The following is a 20,253-nucleotide window of genomic DNA, read 5'->3' as shown; positions in this document are numbered from 1 at the left end:
TGGACACGCAACTGACCTGTCGCGTGAGGGCGTTCAGGTTGAGTTCCTGCCACCCAACACCACGTCATTAATTCAACCGATGGACCAGGGGGTTATCAGGGCGTTCAAGGCCCTCTACACAAAGAATACCTTGGCGGACCTCGTTGCGTGTGTGGATGCTGCCCAAGATGACGAGGATGAAGATTTCAACTTGAAGGCGTACTGGCGGCAGTACACCATAGCCACGTGCCTGCAGAATATTCAAAAGGCACTTCAAGAGATGAAACCTGCAACCGTGAATGCGAGCTGGAAGAAGCTGTGGCCCGATATTGTTTACGACGACAAGGGATTTACTCCGTCGGAAATCCAACACTCTGCAATACGGAAATCTGTGCAGTTGGCTGCCATAATTGGAGGTGACGGGTTTGGCGACATGACGACTGAAGACGTCGACGAGTTGTTGGACTGCCATTCCCAGCCCCTAACTGACGCAGACCTCGAAGACCTGACGAAATCGGCAAGTGAGGAAGAGAGTGAGGGTACCCAGGAAGAGACCCAAGAAAATGTCGAAGAAACGGGCTTAACATTAGAACGGCTTGCCAAGTTCTGCAACCATATGAAGGAGGCGAAAGAAATGTTACAAGAGTGGGACGAGGATATGGTTCGCTCGATGCAATTCTCAAATAAGGTCGATGACATCATGACTCCCTACAGGATGCTCTTGGATCGAAAAAAGAAGCAGCGGCAACAACTTCCGATCACAATGTTCTTCCAGCCTCGCAAAAAAGAGCCAGTTCCTCCTGCTAGTACGCCTTCGGAAGAAATTGAAGAAGTTGAAGAGGTGTCCCAGGAAAAGACACCTCCGTCTGAAGAGACGTAAAATACTATCATTGACTGCACAGTAGAACACATCATCAGCTTCATCATCATCATTTCTACTGTGCAGCAAATTCATCGCCATCGTCATTCAAGTTTTTCTTGAACTTCTTTCGTGGTGAGTACAGTAACAATCTTTATTTTTTACTTTAACCTGTTTTATAGTTTAGTAATGTACGTACTGTATGCATTAAGTTAAAGGGAAGGTTTTAAAAGTCTACATGTTGTAACCTATCATATTTTTTTTGTTTAAAATTTACATTCGTACGTAAAACAATCTCTCTCTCTCTCTCTCTCTCTCTCTCTCTCTCTCTCTCTCTCTCTCTCTCTCTCTCTCTCTCTCTCTCTCTCTCTCTCTCTCTCTCTCTCTCTCTCAAATTGTTTTCCTGCTTTGCTACGTACAAGTACTGTATAATTTATATTTGTAAGGTAACATATTTTGTAAATGCTTTTACTGTAAATACTGTATGTACTGTATCATTATTTATCACTATCATCATGCGCGTTAAATGCCTTGTTTGTTCTGAGCGTGGTTGTTTACTGAGCGTACACGCCGTCGTTTCAGGCGGCGTCATAAAGAAAAAGATTTCATTTGGAAGTCCTAAGAAAAATACATAAACTAAAACATTGGTAATAAAAAAATCAACATACAGTACTGTATAATCAATATAATCGATGCAAAAACTAACCTATACATATATGTGTACACTAAATGAGTTTGTTTCTTCATTATGATCAGAGATGAACGTAAACAAAACATTGGTTGCCATTTTTTATCGTGCTTTTTAGGTGTTTAGGAAACACATGATATAAAATCGCCTTTAATATTTGTGCCTGTTTTAGTTTAGGGTGCTGTAGTACATGCATTAAGTGTTCTGTACATTAAAGGGTGGTTTGTTAACAGTACTACGTACAAGGGAAGGTTTTAAAAGTCCGAATATACATGTTAAATAAATAGGTAAATATGCTGTCACTACTTCGCGGATTTTCACCTATCGCGCCCGCGTCTGGAACCTATCTACCGCGATAAACGAGGGTTCACTGTATACTCAAATGGCTTAACCATGCCACTCTCATTACTATTCAATGCCATATTGACAATAGGATAATGGGGGGTCAGAATAGTGAAGTGAAGGAAATCAAGAAATTTAGTTTTTAGGGTGAATGTTGACACTAACAAACTTTGAACCATGTGAAACTAAGCTGAGATTAATAGAGATGATTTTGATATTTTGACAAGGGAAATATTTGCCATATTTGTTCTTTTAATACTGTGTGTGTAATTTGCAAAATAAGACACTATAATGTATTAACCTAAATGAGAGTAGTTTGTAACTCATATTATTTTTATATCTCTGGCAGATGTTAATGGTACGTGAAGAAGAAGATCCACCCGAGGAAGAAGATCCAAAGAAAAAGCGTCGTGATCCTCATAAAGTTGACAAAAAGTACTTATGGCCTCATGGATATACTCCACCTTTGAAAAATGTTCGGAAAAGACGCTTTCGTAAAACTCTCAGAAAGAAGGTATGGAAGTTGAGTCTGTTTATGTGGTCTCATGCATGGGTTTGTTTTGCATCCGTGCAGCAAAGTCTCATGATTGTATGGCTGAAATAAGTCTTTTTATAGATTATATATGACATATCTGTTTTTACTTTGTTACTGTTTTTAGAATGATTTATTGTTAATTTGTTCTCATCATTTATTTTTTTTCTTATTTCCTTTCCTCACTGGGCTATTTTTTCATGTTGGAGCCCTTGGGCTTATAGCATCTTGCTTTTCAAACTAGGGTTGTAGCTTGGCTAGTAATAATAATAATAATAGGGTACCTTTCTACTGTCAAGTTGTAAATGTAAGTAAAGGAAAGAGATTTTTATTTTCATAGCACCACAAATTTCAATAAAAACCACTGATGATAGGAATTTATTTCTATGAACCTTACTGATGTTCATTTCCTATTCCTTTGGTAAAGGAAGAGAATTTCTACTACCTATTAAAAAAAATATGAGAATTTTCCCTCTCAAGGTACGGCGTGTGTCTAACTCTCCTCTTTAACCGTATTGATAGCCTTTGCCTTAGTGTAGTGATGTATTGACTAATCATAGGGCTTTCTTTGTAATAGCCACTCGTTCTTTTGTGGATGGACAAACTGAAAACACCTACCTCTCTTGTTTGTGTGTGGAAGTTCCCTCTTACTCTCTGGTTTGACTTTTACTGTTATCTTTATAGATGGTCACGTATATCTTCTACTTTTGTTCCCTCTTAACCATTGAATTGCTGTTGTTAATAGGGATTAGGGGATATCAATTGGAGGACAATGACCTTCTTGCTTTGATAACAAACAATAAATCCTTGGGGGCCTTGCACCTCAGATGTTGACCCCAAAAATTTAAGTCATACATCTCTTTTGTTCCTGGTTATTTATTTATATTTCTTCCCCAAAGATATCAAAAGAACTACAAATTTGATAACAACTGACTTTGGAACATTGAAGGATGGTGGATATGGTAAAATATGAATACCTGATAGAGTGAAGGGGAACTTGTCCTCATTGCTGGATCTGATCTTGATGGTCTATTGGCCCTTAAGACACTGAGGGTGAGATATATATTTATGTGGGTCTTTCAGGGCAATAATTTATTTATAGGGGGAAAGAGCCAGTTTGAATAAAACTTCATGGAGACTTTCATAAGAATTAATAAAAAACAATGAACTTGTAAAGGATTTAGTTATGAAAAATGGCAATAGTAGAGAAACTGTTTGCTCAAGTATCTTTTCCTTTGAATCATGCAGTATGAAAGAGGGGAATGATTTAAATTAGATCCAACTTGAATAAGATAATTTTAACCAGAAAAAATATTTAAAGGCATTACTAATGATGAGTATGATAAATTCTTTTGTCAGTCCCTCTGGGCAAGGTTTTTCATTATCAGTACCAAAAAGCCTTCCAACTTTCAATTAGATTACCCCTTAAAAACAAAAGAAAAATCTTCAGCTCTGTTCCCTAGCTAGAGCTTTTGGAAAAAAAAGAGAGCTAATGGAAATTTGAACCTTTAAAATCTATATAGACCTCGATGGTGAGAGCTGGGGACACTGGACTGGACGACGGCTAAGATTATCTTTTTGTAGAGGAAGGTCATGGCATCACTATAAAGACATGCAATGATTGACATCTTCCAAACAGAAGAGGCATCAAAGACCCCACGAAGATAAATTGAGAACTCTCTTTTGAGTCAATAGAAGTGTCATTACATTGCACACTCGATCACAAGTATGTGTCTATAATAGTACCAGATGAAAATACGTTCTTTAACTTGTTCAATAATGTTAAAAAAATTGAAGGAAAACCAAGATCCCAGTAATCTCTTTCTATGCCAGAGGGTAGAATGAAAGATAGCATCAAATTAAAGATTGCAAAAATAGATTGTGAAAGTCAAGAGTTACCAGTAAACATCTGAATGGCAGGGAGACAAAATTGAAGTAAAATCTTATGAAAGTAAACCAGTGCAATACAGTAAATGCCGTAGGTATGATGACTAAGTAAAATGTTACTGAAGTAAAGAAGACTGTTGTATATAATGCTTTCTATCAGGACACAGTTTAATTTAGTTCATGTCTGAGATGATACAATGTGTTAATTTTGGAAGTAAACATTATCCTACATCCAAAACCAGCCCCCACTACATCAGTGAGAAACTTCATCAGAAAATTCATCCGTTTCAGTTGGAGAGGAGATTTCCATGCAAAAGTACAAATCCATATTTAATGAATAATGGAACACCCCTTAAAATTTCTTAAGATGCCCAATTACATACATACATATACCAAGGCACTTCCCCCAATTTTGGCGGGTAGCCGACATCAACAAATGAAACAAAACAAAAAAGGGGACCTCTAATCTCTACGTTCCTCCTTTTTATAACTGAGGAGATATTTATCACTATATAGATAGCACCTTCGATCATGAAAACACTTAAATAATCAGGACCCACGGTTTTCATGTTTTAATGATGTATGTATAGAAGTTGCAAACATGCATACAGAGGAAACTATTTCTGCCAAGACAACAACCAAAAGAAACCGAACTACCTTCTTAACAAACCTTTGTGAACAATTCTTTGAAAAGATGAATATTTACGGATTCACGCATCCCTAATTATTATTATTATCATTTATTATTGTTATTATTATTATTATTATTATTATTATTATTATTATTATTATTATTATTATTATTATTATTATCATTTTTAATTGCTAAGCTACAACCATAGTTTGAAAAGAAAAATGCTATAAGCCCAGGGGCTCCATCAGGGAAAATAGCCCAGTGAGGAAAGGAAACAAGGAAAAAATAAAACATTTTAAGAACAGCAGCATTGAAATGAATATCTTCTATACAAACTTTAAAAACTTAGCAAAACAAGAGGAAGAGAAATAAGATAGAATAGTGTGCCCAAGTGTACTCTCAAGCAAGAGAACTCTAATCTAAGACAGTGGAAGACCATGGTACAGAGGCTATGGCACTACCCAAGACCAGAGAACAATGGTCCGAATTTGGATTGTCCCTTTCCTAGAAGAGCTGCTTACCATGGCTAAAGAGTCCCTTCCACCCTCACTTAGAGGAAAGCAGCCACTGAACAACTGCAGTGCAGTAGTTAATCCCTTGGGTGAAGGAGAATTGTTTGGTAATCTCAGTGTTGTCAGAGGAGAATATGTAAAGAATAGGCCAGACTATTCAGTGTGTGTGTAGGCAAAGGGAAAGTGAACCGTAACCAGAGAGAATGATCCAATATACAGTAGTACTGTCTGGCCAGTCAGAGGACCCCATAATTCTCTAGTGGTAGTATCTCAACAGGTGGCTGGTGCCCTGGCCAACCTACTATTTACTAAATTGAGCAAATATCACAAATTAATTATAGTTTTACAACAGGAACTGAATCTGAAATGAACATTGTTCTGTTCAGAGTCTTTCTCACGAACTCTTTTAGACAAAAGCTTAACATTCATCTATGAGTCAATGAAACTTAAGATTACTCAATTTCCATCTGTTATCCCTAAGATCACCATCTTGCAATAAACTTAATTCTTGATAAAGGATTTAGGACAATATGGTTAATTTTTGATGGAGTTGGAGAGACATAAAAGATATTTTATTTTGATATAAAAAAAATTAAAGAAAGCACTGTACTCCAATTTCATCATCTGTTATAGATAAAGCCTAGTAACTTCACAAAAAAACACAAAGTAAAATTACAAAGAAAACATAAGCTTCACAATGTAAAGCTCTGCAACTAATTTCTAAAATAAAATCAATTGTAATTTTTTTATGATTCCCACAGCTGTGGTGATAGTTATGGTTGCTTGTTGCAGTACGTATGAAGTGTGAGGTTTTCGGTTTCAGCAGCAAGCATCATATTTGTTGTGTGGTTGATGTCATGACTGGTTTGTACATGCTAGTAACCAGTTTGAATCTCAAAATCAATCATTGCTTGTGTTAAATTTTTTTTTCATAAACCTTGAAATAAGTTCTAGGGCCAAACCATGGCTGATGAAAATGTACCCTATCAGAACTTAGAGAATGGTTATTAATAGTAATGGGACATAGGCTTCCCCTTAGCCAGAATTTTTCATTGGTGGTGTATTTTTTACATACCTGCGACTCTTAACACGTTAGGTGTCTTTCACTTATGAGAAACTAATCTGATCTATTTTTTTATTTACACAAAAAATCCACATCCTACTGTACAGGAAAAAATATCTTTCAAGATTTTTGGAGACATGTTTATCCAGAAGAATAGCTTTTATTCTTTTATATTTTGAGTACTGTTCTGTTTGGTGTTCAACAGCTGAATATCATCTTATATTTATAGAAACATGGAAGAACAGAAAATGCTAAATTTTACTATAGAAAAGGAGGAATCTTACAATGCTCCTATTACTGAAAGGGAATTTGATTCTGGATTCGCTTCTTGCTATGATACAGCCATTGGACCTAATGGAATTTCCTTTGCAATGATTAAGCATGTACCCGTTAATATTGAGTTATTTACTTATAGTATTATTAACAGAATATGGCAGGATTGTATAGTTATCCAAGTGTTTGGGAACTAGCCATTAATTTAGCCTTTTTAAAACCTGATAAGGATAAGATTTTAGCAGCAAACTATCGACCAATTGCATTAACATCATGTTTATGTAAGATTATTCAGATGATCAATGCAAGACTGATATGGTATTTAGAGAAGAAAGGTATTTTAGTACTTAAACAGTGTGGTTTCAGAAAAATGCACTCAACGACTGATGTGTTGGTACGACTTGAATTCTTTGCTTCCAAAACAGCACCATGTAATAGTCTGTTTTTTATCTTGAAAAGGCATATGGTACTGCATGGAGATATGGTATACTTAAAACCATTTATAATTTGTCATTGAGAGGAGAACTACCATTGTTATGCAAGATTTGTTTCACATAGATTTTTGAACTACCATTGTTATGCAAGCATTTGTTTCACATAGGTTTTTTTTCAAGTTAAAGTGGGTGAAATGCTGTCAGAGAGGCAATGTTAGGAAGGAGCTCCCCAGGGTTGTGTGCTAAGTGTAACCTTATTTGCGTTTGCCATTAATGGAATATCCTTTGTCACTCTCCAAGATATTCTTTCCATGCCCTTTGTCTAGAAGTTTTCCAAAGTATTCAGCCTGAGTATGATCAACTAGCGAAGGGTCTGCAAAGCTTTGATGAATCACCCCTCTCAAGGGCAAACACCTTTCTCGTTCGCGAGTTAGATCTTTCCCTGGGTAGGCGTCTCCACTCGGTGCGAGGAGAAAAAATGCTGGATTCTTCCAAGCCTCTTTCTAGGCCATCGGAGCGAGACAATGAGGTAATATGAAGACTGTGCTCAGTCTCGATCCCTCGCCATCGTGTCCACAAGACACAAGTCACAACAGACCTCTTCCAGCTTTGTCAAGATGGAACCTTTGGGTTCTGCACTGAGGGTTCCTTCCCCTTTGGGGAAAGAACCCAGCTTTCCTGTCGCACGTATGTGAAGTGACTCCTAATGTTAGACCGCCCCAGACTACTCGTCAAACTCCTGCTGGAGCATTGGGGAGTTCACGTGCTTTGTCTCACATAGCCCCGGCCCAAAGACGAGTAAACACAAGTTCAGCGTGAAAGTCTTACGCAATGTCGCATACCCATCCACCTATTACAGTGAGAGAGTGAGCTTTTCTCTCTGATGAGGGTTTATGCGAACCAGGTTTGGTCGCAGACCCCAACTATTGGTCGAGTAGACCCAAGTCCAGTGAGAAAGTCTCTTGTAGTGTCGTGTACCCATCCACCTGTTGAGGTGCGAGGGCGGGTTTTAGGAAAATTCGCCGTAAACAAGTTTGCCGTAGGAAAACTCGCCTCAGGAATTCTCGCCTTGAGAAATTTCGCCTAATAGGAAAAATCGCCGCAAGACAATTTTCCCGTAAAACAAGTATTTGTGATAAAAACACTTTGGTTTCTGAAGTACCATTTTATCTCTTTCAAACAACCAAGTTTGGCTTTCGAAGTTTCGATAAGTAAACAACCAATAAGGAAATCAAATAAATGTTTTATTTATTTATTTACTATGACCAAATGAAAATACATTGACCATTTATAAAATACTTTATTATTTAAGAACATATCCTTTAAAAAAGTTTCGTTATTTAAGAACATATATGGAATAAAACAGAAAAAATGCAATAATATAAAAAGAGTGCAGATTCCCCGCAAGACTACGCAAATAGTCTCTTTTTTGTGCAGAATTGTACCCAATTACTTGTCGATGGAGTCTTGTGTTGACATCACTATATACCTTTTTCATTCCTTCAGCGTTTCCTCGGTCTAAGTCACACTTTTTCTTTCTTGCTAAAATTTCTTCCTTTTTTAGATACAAAATAAGCTTCCATAGATTTAGATGCTTATTTGTCATTGAGCTTTGCAGTGCATTATGGTAGCCTTCTATGCTGTTGTTCGCTATGCTTCTATTATGCTGAACTCGTTCAAAAACATTCCATAATGCAATAGGAAAAGTAGTCTCAACTGTTCGTCTTCGCACTCCTCTACCCCGTTCTCCTCCTATATAGTGCGTTTCGAAATAGGATACAAATTCTTGGGGTAAATCGTCATCATAAATCCATCAATATCATCTTGCACAGGAAGGAAAGCTAAAGCGGTGAAACATTTGATTTTGTTGTTGAATTCTGCGTCTGTTTGATAACGCGACTTTAAACCGAGATCCACAATGTGCCTATAAATATTCTTAGCCGTATGAAATAAACAACCTGTTACTTTTTTTGTTGGAAATACAGCAGAAAAGGCGTTAATACTTGCTTTTTCAAAATCGACCATCAAGGTTTCGGGTTGTAATGATGGGCGTAAGTCCTTCAAGGCACTGAAAAGTGGATTTGTCAGGTAGCAAGACAAAAATAAGTGGTATACTAATATTCTTTATAACAATATGTAATGTGAACAATTGGTAATATATCTCTGGGCTGCATTTAAACTTGCCGTCACACGCCCAGTCCTTGTTTTTCTCAAGGTCGTCTAGCCCAGCTTTTGTGCCAAAAACTAAAATTCTGTCTGGACAATCTTCCCCACTATCGTATAATAAAAACTGATCCCCATTTTCAAGAAATTTATATTCTTCTGGTATAATATACCCACTTCTTCCGGTTGGGATCGGAGGAGCTTGATTTTCCTTTTGCCTCCAGCCTCTAATACTGCGCGACAAATGTGCTTTAGTGGGCAGCAACGCCAATGCATTTGAATCTAAACTAGATGCAACCTCTGCAATTACGGACCGTGCAGAGGTTTGTGAATTGGTGGCTATTGATTTCATTTTTGTTTTTGCTCCGTAAACTTTAGGCTTAGATGGATGAGAAGGATGGCAATGCTCGCCGACTGTTTTGCCTATAGATACATTATCATCTTCCAACTCGGTATGCACTCTTGCTTTACACTCGATATGATCACATTTCCATATATTTTCTCACCATATTTTCGATCTAATCGGTAAATATAGTTAAGATCGTCAACTAATTTCAGTCCTCGTCTACTAGTTTTCATTTGATACACCATCGTCTTGGGTTGGCTGCCTACAAAAAACTATAGTCGAATATATAAAAAAACTTTTAGAAAGATAAAATTAAAGATAAAAAAAAATTACTTGATTACCTTATTGGTTGTTTACTTATCGAAACTTCTAAAGCCAAACTTGGTTGTTTGAAAGCGATAAAATGGTACTTCAGAAACCAAAGTGTTTTTATCACAAATACTTGTTTTTTGAAGATGAAAAAAAATTACTTGATTTCCTTATTGGTTGTTTACTTATCGAAACTTTGAAAGCCAAACTTGGTTGTTTGAAAGAGATAAAATGGTACTTCAGAAACCAAAGTGTTTTTATCACAAATACTTGTTTTTTAAAGATAAAAAAAAATTACTTGATTTCCTTATTGGTTGTTTACTTATCAAAACTTCGAAAGCCAAACTTGATTGTTTGAAAGAGATAAAATGGTACTTCAGAAACCAAAGTGTTTTTATCACAAATATTTGTTTTTTAAAGATAAAAAAAAAAATTACTTGATTTCCTTATTGGTTGTTTACTTATCGAAACTTCGAAAGCCAAACTTGGTTGTTTGAAAGAGATAAAATGGTACTTCAGAAACCAAAGTGTTTTTATCACAAATACTTGTTTTTTTAAAGATAAAAAAAATTACTTGATTTCTTTATTGGTTGTTTACTTATCGAAACTTCGAAAGCCAAACTTGGTTGTTTGAAAGAGATAAAATGGTACTTCAGAAACCAAAGTGTTTTTATCACAAATACTTGTTTTTTAAAGATAAAAAAAAAATACTTGATTTCCTTATTGGTTGTTTACTTATCAAAACTTCGAAAGCCAAACTTGGTTGTTTGAAAGAGATGAAATGGTACTTCAGAAACCAAAGTGTTTTTATCACAAATACTTGTTTTTTAAAGATAAAAAAAAATTACTTGATTTCCTTATTGGTTGTTTACTTATTGAAACTTCAAAAGCCAAACTTGGTTGTTTGAAAGAGATAAAATGGTACTTCAGAAACCAAAGTGTTTTTATCACAAGTACTTGTTTTTTAAAGATAAAAAGAAAATTACTTGATTTCCTTATTGGTTGTTTACTTATCGAAACTTCGAAAGCCAAACTTTGTTGTTTGAAAGAGATAAAATGGTACTTCAGAAACCAAAGTGTTTTTATCACAAATACTTGTTTTACGGCAAAATTGTCTTGTAGCGATTTTTCTTATTGGGCGAAATTTCCCGAGGCGAAAATTCCTGAGGCGAGTTTTCCTACGGCAAACTTGTTTACGGCGACTTTTCCAGACACGGCGAGGGCGAGCTTCTCTCGCTGACGAGGGTGTACACGAACCCGAGTGTTCGCACAGAGAGTGATATGCAAACGCTAACCCAGTAGCGCGTGCCTCCTCTGCCTCGGCAATTTATGATCGCTTTGCGTCGGCAACATGTGAGCACCGTGCAGTGATGAGCAAAGTATGCTACCTTGCGACCACATATTCGCCCTGAAGGGAGGGCATATTTGCTCGTAATTGAACGACCTACTGCAGTAGCTCGCCCCAGATATAACAATGTTTTTTAGCACAGGGAGGGTACAAAGGAGAGTCTTACAAGGAATATGATCTCTGTGGGTATGTGCAAGGTGATAGATAGCCCCTTGAATCTGGACTCTTCTCAGCAAGGGTGTGGACCCTGAGCTCATAATGCTAGGGGCAGGAGCATGTCCTTAGAATTTAAAAAGAACTACTCTGTGGCATGGATACTTCAAGCAGGTGTGTGGAAGGACCAGACAACCTTCATTGCCCACTAACTGCAAGATGTAACCCACAGGAACATGGAGACATTTCCCATTGGTCCTGTGGTGGCTGCACAACAAGTGGTCTAATCACATCAAGCTCCTTGATTAGACAAGTAGCAGGCGGTTGATGGCTGATGTTACCCGAGAGCAAGTCTGAGATGAAGGACAAGAAGGACTGGCCTCTTCCTTCCTTCATCTTCTCTCTTGGGGCACAGCAACTTCCATACTCTGTAAGCTGGTCTCCTCTGTCTGCAGGTATTAAACATATCTCTTGTGTGACCTGATATATGTTTATATATTTGCTGCGTCCCCATTCCCCTAGCAAGATGGGAATCGGGCAATGTCCAATGGTTAGTTCAGTGGTGCCCTATTACTCCCAGAATTTTTTCCTGCACAAGTCATATGGCCTAGTTATCACACAATCACATGGATTGGCCAGGCAGCTATTCTGCGCTTATGCACGAGAATTTAGCGAGGTGTCAGGGTAATTCCTCTAAAAAGCTCTTGCGAAACATGAAAGAACACCCTGGGTCAAAAACCAACTACAGTATTTGGTTAGGACTTCCACCCACATAAGGGGGAGTCTTTCCCTATAAAAAGCTAAATTTTGTATTTAGTGACAAAACAAATGACAAATTTGAAAGTAATTCATGTTTTTTTGTCCTTCCTGACCTACCCCCTGCAAGTCCTGCCTGAAATAAAAAATGGTGGCATAGCACAGGTGTATGTGTGAGCTGGGTAGCTGGTACTACACCGTACTCCCCCGCTAACTTGCGGTGGGTAGTTATACCTAACTAAGTCTTATGGCTAGTTTCCAGCTTTGCCGAAAGTATATTCCCTATAAAGAGCTTGAGGTTTGTATCGTTAGGAAAAATACAAATTACTTTCAAATTTGTCATTTCTGAATGAAACCTGGAGATCTATTAAATTCCTTAACTCTAATTTTTATATTCTTTTGTATTGTTCCTCAACTAGCTGATTGTGCTGGCTACATAAATTTTTCATAATTTATATCATTAAAATATTTCTAGACTACAATCCACCATTTAGTGCTAAATATACTGTTAATTCTAATATTCTAACCTCGGTATTATTTCTAGTCATGTTGTACTGACTATTATCCTCATTATTATTATTCTTATTGTTGTTGCTGTAGTTGTTGTTTGACACTTCAACCATACCACTAGTACAAAATTTTTATAATTCATAGGTTTAGGGGTTGGAATATTATATGAGAAAAAGGATCTATATGGGAATGAGATAGTTTATGGAAAATACTGTAGTTAATCAAGATACATTATAATATTAAGCATATAAATGCTACCTGTAGTCTTACTTTTTTGCATATTCTTTAAAGTACCATGCATTGATAAAAAATGTATTTTCTTTATAAAAAACAACCATCCTTTTCACGTTCGGTTGCATTCTTTGTTAATGAAATTATTTTGTTGTTCTCTATGCAAATGTACTGTAGTATAGTACAGTATAGTATAGTATTTGAACAGGCCCTGGCTGACTGGTTTTTGGTTTATTGAGTATTTTGTTATTTTGAGATCTGCATGTCACTTTATGAAATGTGGTGGCACAAGTATAGGTTTTTTTTTATTTAAGAAGACCAAGTAAATAATTTTATTATCTTTGGCTTTCTGATTTTTATTTTTTATTTTGGCTGATGATGATACAGTTATTTGATTCTTGAGAAGTCTATTCTTATTAGTATTAATCTACCCACTTCTTTCTCATAGATTTTTTCAGTAGAAAATAAATTGCCTATACAGTACTTGTTGTTTTATTCATAAAGTATAATTTCTCTCATTAAAATTGTTATAAAAAATATACTGACTTTTATTATGTCAAATTCTATGCTATTGACATGTTAGATTCAGGAAAGCTTGAGCTTTTGTCTAAAACCCACACATTAAACATGAAAAGTGGAGAAATCTATGCTTTCTAGAATTGTAATTATCCTTTGAGTGAAGTAGTAATGTGTTACACTTTTCAGCAATAAATTATCTGCAAGTACTTTATTTTACCTGGCTTAATTGCTTTCAGAATCTTGACCTACCAGAAATTGAGAAAGAGGTAAAGCGATTGTTGAGGACTGACAATGAAGCCAGTACAATTCGATGGGAGGTAGTAAGAGAGGAAGATGAAAAGAAAAATAATCCTGATACCAATATGTCATCTTCTAATCTTGATGGTAAGTCAATTATTATAATTAGTTTATTGCATAATATTCAAAATGGAATGGCTTAACTGTTTAGTTTGGTTTACTCCCAGTGGTGTCATGTGAATTGTGGTAAACATTCCAGTTAATATTTCTTACTCTTAAACATTAACCAGATGCAACTAATCTAAGTAGGGGTTTTTGTGAGCAAATATTATGTAATCCTGAACATTGTTGTACCACTTTTTATTTAATGGTTGGTACTTTTTTTTCAAAGTACAGTAATTCATAAAATTTACGATCTCAAATACTTTATTTCAGAGCAACTGTTCGGAGAAGTTCTAACTTCTTCTGATGATGAGGTAGGAGCAACAATTAACATCATAGATGAGGACGAAGATTCACGTCTTTCTGTTGATGACAGTCGTTTCTCAGAATCATACTTGGTAAGTGCCATTTATTTTTTATATAATTATGAGATCTTTAAGTTTGGTATTCCTGGCAAATTTTAGATAAATGTTTGTGTCCATCGAGGATCAGCACTGAGCTCTATGCAAAACACATTCAGTCTGTTTCTTCTTCAATTGCACAAAACATTGGCTTATTGAGAAAGTCTTTGACAATTTTCAGTAATTACCGGTAATCTGTTTTGAAGAATTGTTTGAATTTTTTATTTCTTCCCTGTTTTGAGAATTGTTTTCCTGTCTGGTCTTCAGCTGCTGAATCTCATCTTCATGTGGTAGACAAAAACTTGCGGTCTACTAACTTTCTTATTCCTGCTCTAGATATTATTCTCTGGCACCATTGATCAGTTAGTTCTTTATGTATACTCCATAAAATTTTTCATAATTATGACCATCCTTTGCATTCGGATCTTCCCGGACTGCACCATCCTATTTGTAATACTAGGTATACTGTTAATTCTAACAGTCATACCTTCTCCATTATAAGGCTCAGTATTACACAGTGTTCTAGAAGTTGTATTCCAATTGTTACCAGATTGTGGAATAATCCTAATTAGGCAGTTGAATCCGTGGAACTTCAGAAGTTCAAACTTTTAACGAATGTTTGTTCCAACACAGAGTACTTACTACTTTCTTAGGAGTTACTGGTAACTCTTTCCCAACCGACCAGAATTTTGTGTAGTTTACCCTATTCCCGTTTCCTATGGGGGTAACCTCAGGCGGAGTGATACGCGCCCTGACGCGCCCCGGGGTCGGAGAGCGTACTAGTTCAGGTCGTGCTCCTCAGTAAGTTTCTGGTCGCGACATGATTACCATCTCGCCGCACTCTCTCTTACCCAGTGCGACCCTTTGTGTCCCCGACCCTTTGTGTATACCACGCTGTTCCCACGTGTCCATATCCTTATCCTTTCCTCTGTGTCCTTGTGTCTCTTGGTGTGTTAGTGTTTCGTTATGGAGCATTCCCGCCGTTGCCCTGGGCCTGTGGCCGGTAAGTCTTGTGGGGCTTTCCTTTCCAAGCCCGAGGTTGACCCCCACTCGCTGTGTTCGTCATGTAGGGACAAGGTGTGCTCCCCTACCACCACGTGTTCGGAGTGCGAGTCCTGGAGCGAGATCCAGTGGGTCCTTTATAGCACGAAGAAGAAGAAGGCGGCCAAGAAGTCGCCCAAGAAAGCCAACGTGTCTTCGTCTTTGGTGTCGCCAGATGCCTCGTCGGAACGAGGCTCCCTTCCATCTTCCTCTACCCAGAGTAGGGGACGAGGTAAATCCGTTGCGGGGAATCGAACCATTGCCTTTCCCCAGGAGTCTGAATTGTCTTTGGGGGAAGATTCTGGTGTGATTCAGGCATGTGAGGGGCCTGAGGGAGGTGCGGGAGACGAGGTCCTGATGCCCGCAGGGCCCGTCTCTACTGAAGACCCTATGTGGGGGAAGTTGGGTGCTACCTCTTCCCCAGCTTCATGGGTATGTGTTTCAGGTGCTTCGGACGCTGGGGGAGACGCCGAGAAAGAAAGTTCGTCTAATTCGGACCCTGCCGTTTAGGATCCCCCTAGGACGCCCTTCAGGTCACCCTTTAGACTAGAGGAGGAGTTTGATTATTGGTTCGCCCATAAGAAGGTGCCTCGGTCTCCCCCAGCGCCCTCGTCAACGCTTCCGCCCGTCTTTCTTCAGCCTGCGACACCAGAGATTCGACATGGAGTTCCCCCTGCTGCGTTGGATGTCTCAGGCGATTCAGCGGATTCCCTCTCCTCCTCATTGTCATCCTCGTCCTCGGATTCATCGTCATCGGAAGACGGAACCAAGTCCACGAAGAGGAAGCGGGAGAGGTCCCGGAAAAAGAAGAAATCCCGCTCCCATTCCAGACAAAACAAGAAAGAGTCCAGACCCTCCAAGAAGAAGGCTAAACTGAGTAGATCGAAGGAGTGGGTGAACATCACGGTGCCCCGGAGCGAGCTGTTTAAGGTTACCACAGCCGCGGCCGCTTCCGGTTGGCTCCCTAGAGCCTCATCTCCACCGTCTCGCCCCTCCTTCTCCTCCTACAGACCAGAGTCCCGTCAGGGGAGGTCGAACCAAGCCCCCCGTGACGCACCTAAGTCCACGAAGGCCTCGGCTACATCAACCCTGCGGAGGGAGGCGCTCCACCAGATGGAAGGCGTGGCGCCAGCTGCTGGCACCTTGGCTGACATCATTAAGCACCAAGGGCACCCGGCGGCCCGGGATAATCCCACTGACACGAGAAACCCTGCAGGGCAAGGTAATCCCATGACGGATACCTTCGCCTCTGCGGGTCCGCCTATGCCACGGGCAGGCCCGTCCAACGTTACCCCCCCACCGTCACCGAAGATACTCGTGCGGAGGGACTGGTGACGGAGGTCCTGGTAGAAGGAGGAGAGTGCTCATTGGATGACATCTCCTCCTATCGGAAAGTGTTGGCCCTCATAAGACGGCACCATCGGCTAGATGAGCCCAAGCCCTTGGCGGAACAGACCTGGCTCTCCGGACTCAGTAGGCATGTGGAGAATCCGGTGCAACAGAAGCCCTCCTTAGCTCTACCCCTAGCTCCTGACGTCAAGCTTGATATGGAGCACATAGATAAATTCTTGGCCGGCCTGGCAGACACCCCTAGAAGCCAAAGTTCCTCGACGCTGCTCCCGGGGCTAAGGACGCAGAAGAGGGTCTACATGCCAGAAGGTCGTCGTGGAGGGCCCTGCGCATTGGAGTCAGGTATTACTACGTTGAACCAGGGTGCCGCTGAAGAAAGGGCGTCTATGGCCCCAGTGTGCTTTTCCCCTACGGAGACTTCCATGATGGAGGACATGGCTCAAGACTTGGGTTATGTGTCCTCCTGGTTAGACTGGTAGGCCTGCACTTTGGTAGGGTTTCAGTCGTCACATGATCTCTCCCTCCTAGAGAACCAGTCCTTATTGAAAGAGCTGATTAGCTCAGGGGGCAAAGCCCTAAAGTTTTTATCATATCAATCTCTCTCTCAGGCCACCAATTGGGTCCTGAGGAAGAGGGATCCAGTCCTCAGCAAGTTAGTGAGGAAACTCCTCGACCGGGAAGCGAGGAAGTTGAGGAATACCTCGTTGTGGGACAAGTCGATCTTTCCCCTCAAGCTAGTGGAAGAGACGATGGAGAGAGTGAGGAAAATGAAGGACGTGGGAGAGCATAGACCTCCCCCCATGAGACGCCCACCACATAGGAGACCCTCTGTGGACGTCCCTCACTCATCCTGTGCATCCTCTGCCCAACCTAGAAGAGAGGCTTCTTCGAACCCTTGGCTCCAAGCAACACAGCCCCCCCGTAGGGCTAACACGGCCCCTCAGTCAAACTTTAGACCGTCCTTCGGCAACTCAAGGAGAGGTCGGTCCGGCCGCTCCTCCAGAAGAAGATAGGAGGCGAGGCCCCCTACTCCTAGAGGAGCCTCAAGTAGGGGGATGCCTCAAACACTCTTGGCAAGCATGGCGGGATTACAGTGCGGATCCCTGGACAGTGACAGTCCTGAGGGAAGGTTACAGACTGCCCTTCCTAGCAGAACCTCCCCCTCTCATTCCGGCTCTACAGGCCGAGTGGTTGATAACCCAAGGACCCCTTGAAACGGGCGGCGTTGCAAGAACAGGTGTCGTCCATGATCTCCAAGGGAGCGTTGGAACCAGTCGAGGATCCCGGCCCAGGGTTCTACAGCAGGCTCTTCCTGGTGGAGAAGGCGACAGTGGGGTGGAGGCCAGTGATAGACCTGTCGGCCCTCAACAAGTTTGTGGCGAAAACCGACTTCAAGATGGACACTGCGAGGACAGTGTTGGCCGCCTTGAGAGAAGGGGACTTCATGATATCCCTGGATCTCAAGGACGCTTACTTTCAAATCCCCGTTCACCCCTCCAGCAGGAAGTTCCTCAGGATAAAGTGGGATACCCGAGTCCTGCAATTCAAGACCCTTTGCTTCAGACTGTCGACAGCCCCTCAAGAGTTTACAAGAGTTTTCACGACGGTCTCCGTATGGGCCCACGAGCAGGACATTCGTCTGATCCGATACCTGGACAATTGGTTGCTTCTTTCAGCCTCAAGGGAAGAACTGAGGGAGCAAGGCGTGAAGTTTCTCCGTCTCTGCAAAGAATTGGGTATCACAGTCAACTTAGAAAAGTCCCAGTTGATTCCCACCACCAGGATGACCTACTTGGGGATGGTCCTGGATACCCGCTTAGTGAGAGCCTTCCCCTCATTGGAGAGGTTGGAAAACCTGGAGCGAGTTCTGCAACCCTTCCTGACGGACCAACCCAGGAGGGCCTAGGATTAGCAGAAATTGCTAGGCCACCTAGTGTTGTTAGAGGAGTTAGTATCACAGGGGAGACTCAAACTCCAGGCAGTGCAATGGAACCTGAAGGAACACTGGACCCAAGGAAGAAATCCCCACAAGGTGGTTCCGGTCTCCCCAGAAGCGAAGTTGTCCTACAGTGGTGGCACGACAGAACGAACACCGAGAAGGGGATGCCCTTCGCACCCGACCCTCCGGGGGTGCTGTTGTTCACGGATGCATCGAAGGAAGGTTGCGGTGCTCACCTACTCGACAAGTCGACAAAAGGAAAATGGTCGCGCGAGGAAGCAACGCGACACATAAACATTCTAGAGATGATGGCCGTACTGAGAGCGAGTCAGGAATTCGTTCACCTCCTCCGGGGGAATACCGTGGCGTTAATGTGCGACAATGCCACGGTAGTAGCCTACGTAAAGAAGCAAGGGGGTCTAAAGTCGAAGGAGCTATGCGCGTTATCGACGGAACTACTAGAATGAGCTGCTAAAGAAGGGATCGAAATCACAGCAAGGTTCATCCCAGGAAAGAAGAACGTCCTGGCAGACGGCCTCAGCAGAGTAGGCCAGGTGATAGGGTCAGAGTGGACTCTACACCCGGGAGTAGCTCGAGCAGTCATACTGAAGTGGGGCTCTCCGGTAGTGGACCTTTTTGCCACACGTCTGAACGCCCAGCTCCCCGTGTTCTGTTCTCCAGTCCCAGATCCGTCAGCGGCGTTCGAGGACGCCTTCCAACACCCTTGGGATGGCCTCGATGTGTACGCCTTCCTCCCTTCAGGATGATCAGGCAAGTTCTCAACAGAGTGAGAGCAATAGCCAACCTCCAGATGACTTTGGTTGCGCCTTGGTGGCCGGAGAGGGAGTGGTTTGCAGACCTAAAAGAACTAGCTCGTCTTCCTCCTTGGCTGCTTCCAGACAGGCCAGACCTCCTCCATCAGCCACACTTCCAAAGGTTGCACGAAAACACTCGGTCCCTCCGCCTTCACGAGTGGAGGTTATCGAGCGGCTCATGAAGAAGGATGGATACTCATCGAGGACCGTGGTGAGGATGTCAGGTTACTTAAGGCGTTCCTCAATCGCAGTTTACCAGGCAAAATGGGCAGTCTTCTCAAAATGGTGCACTTCCCGGGATATCAAACCCTTGAGGGCTTCGATTCACGACATAGCGGATTTCCTGGTGTACCTCAGAGACGATATGGGCACTTCCATTCCAGCCATAAAAGGAGTACGTGCAGCATTAGGTCAGGTCTTCCTCCTGAAAGGCATTGATTTAGGAGCCTCTCTTCGAGCCCCTCAAGGACATCCTGGATAAGGAACTCACCCTCAAAACAGTCTTCCTCTTGGCCCTGGCTTCGGCAAAGAGAGTTAGTGAGTTACACAGACTATCGTACGAGGTCTCACACTCAAAGGGGTGGCGTGAGGCTTCGTTTAAGTTCGTCCCTAGTTTTGTGGCCATAACATAGAACCCGGCTTGTTGGGATCCTTAGTTTGAGGGTTTTTCGGTGCCAGCGATCCCTCGGTCAGACAACCCTAAAGACTTGCTCTTATGCCCGGTCAGAGCAGTAAGGAAATACCTGGAAAGGACATCCAAGCTCCGTCCT

General features: G+C 41.2%; 1 protein-coding gene across 2 annotated transcripts in view; it reads left to right on the top strand.

The window, feature by feature from the left end:
- Positions 1–20,253, top strand: part of Taf7 (TATA-box binding protein associated factor 7) — a 232,652-nt gene that overhangs the window by 118,909 nt on the left and 93,490 nt on the right. For both annotated transcript variants that reach the window (XM_068362242.1, XM_068362241.1), the window contains exons 5-7: positions 2,218–2,382; positions 13,775–13,922; positions 14,211–14,335. In XM_068362242.1, the coding sequence (XP_068218343.1) occupies positions 2,218–2,382; positions 13,775–13,922; positions 14,211–14,335 (438 nt within the window). The remainder of the gene's footprint in view (positions 1–2,217; positions 2,383–13,774; positions 13,923–14,210; positions 14,336–20,253) is intronic.

This window comes from Palaemon carinicauda, chromosome 38, assembly GCF_036898095.1.
Source record: "Palaemon carinicauda isolate YSFRI2023 chromosome 38, ASM3689809v2, whole genome shotgun sequence".
Taxonomy (NCBI): domain Eukaryota; kingdom Metazoa; phylum Arthropoda; class Malacostraca; order Decapoda; family Palaemonidae; genus Palaemon; species Palaemon carinicauda.
This window is presented reverse-complemented; position numbering and strand designations above follow the sequence as displayed.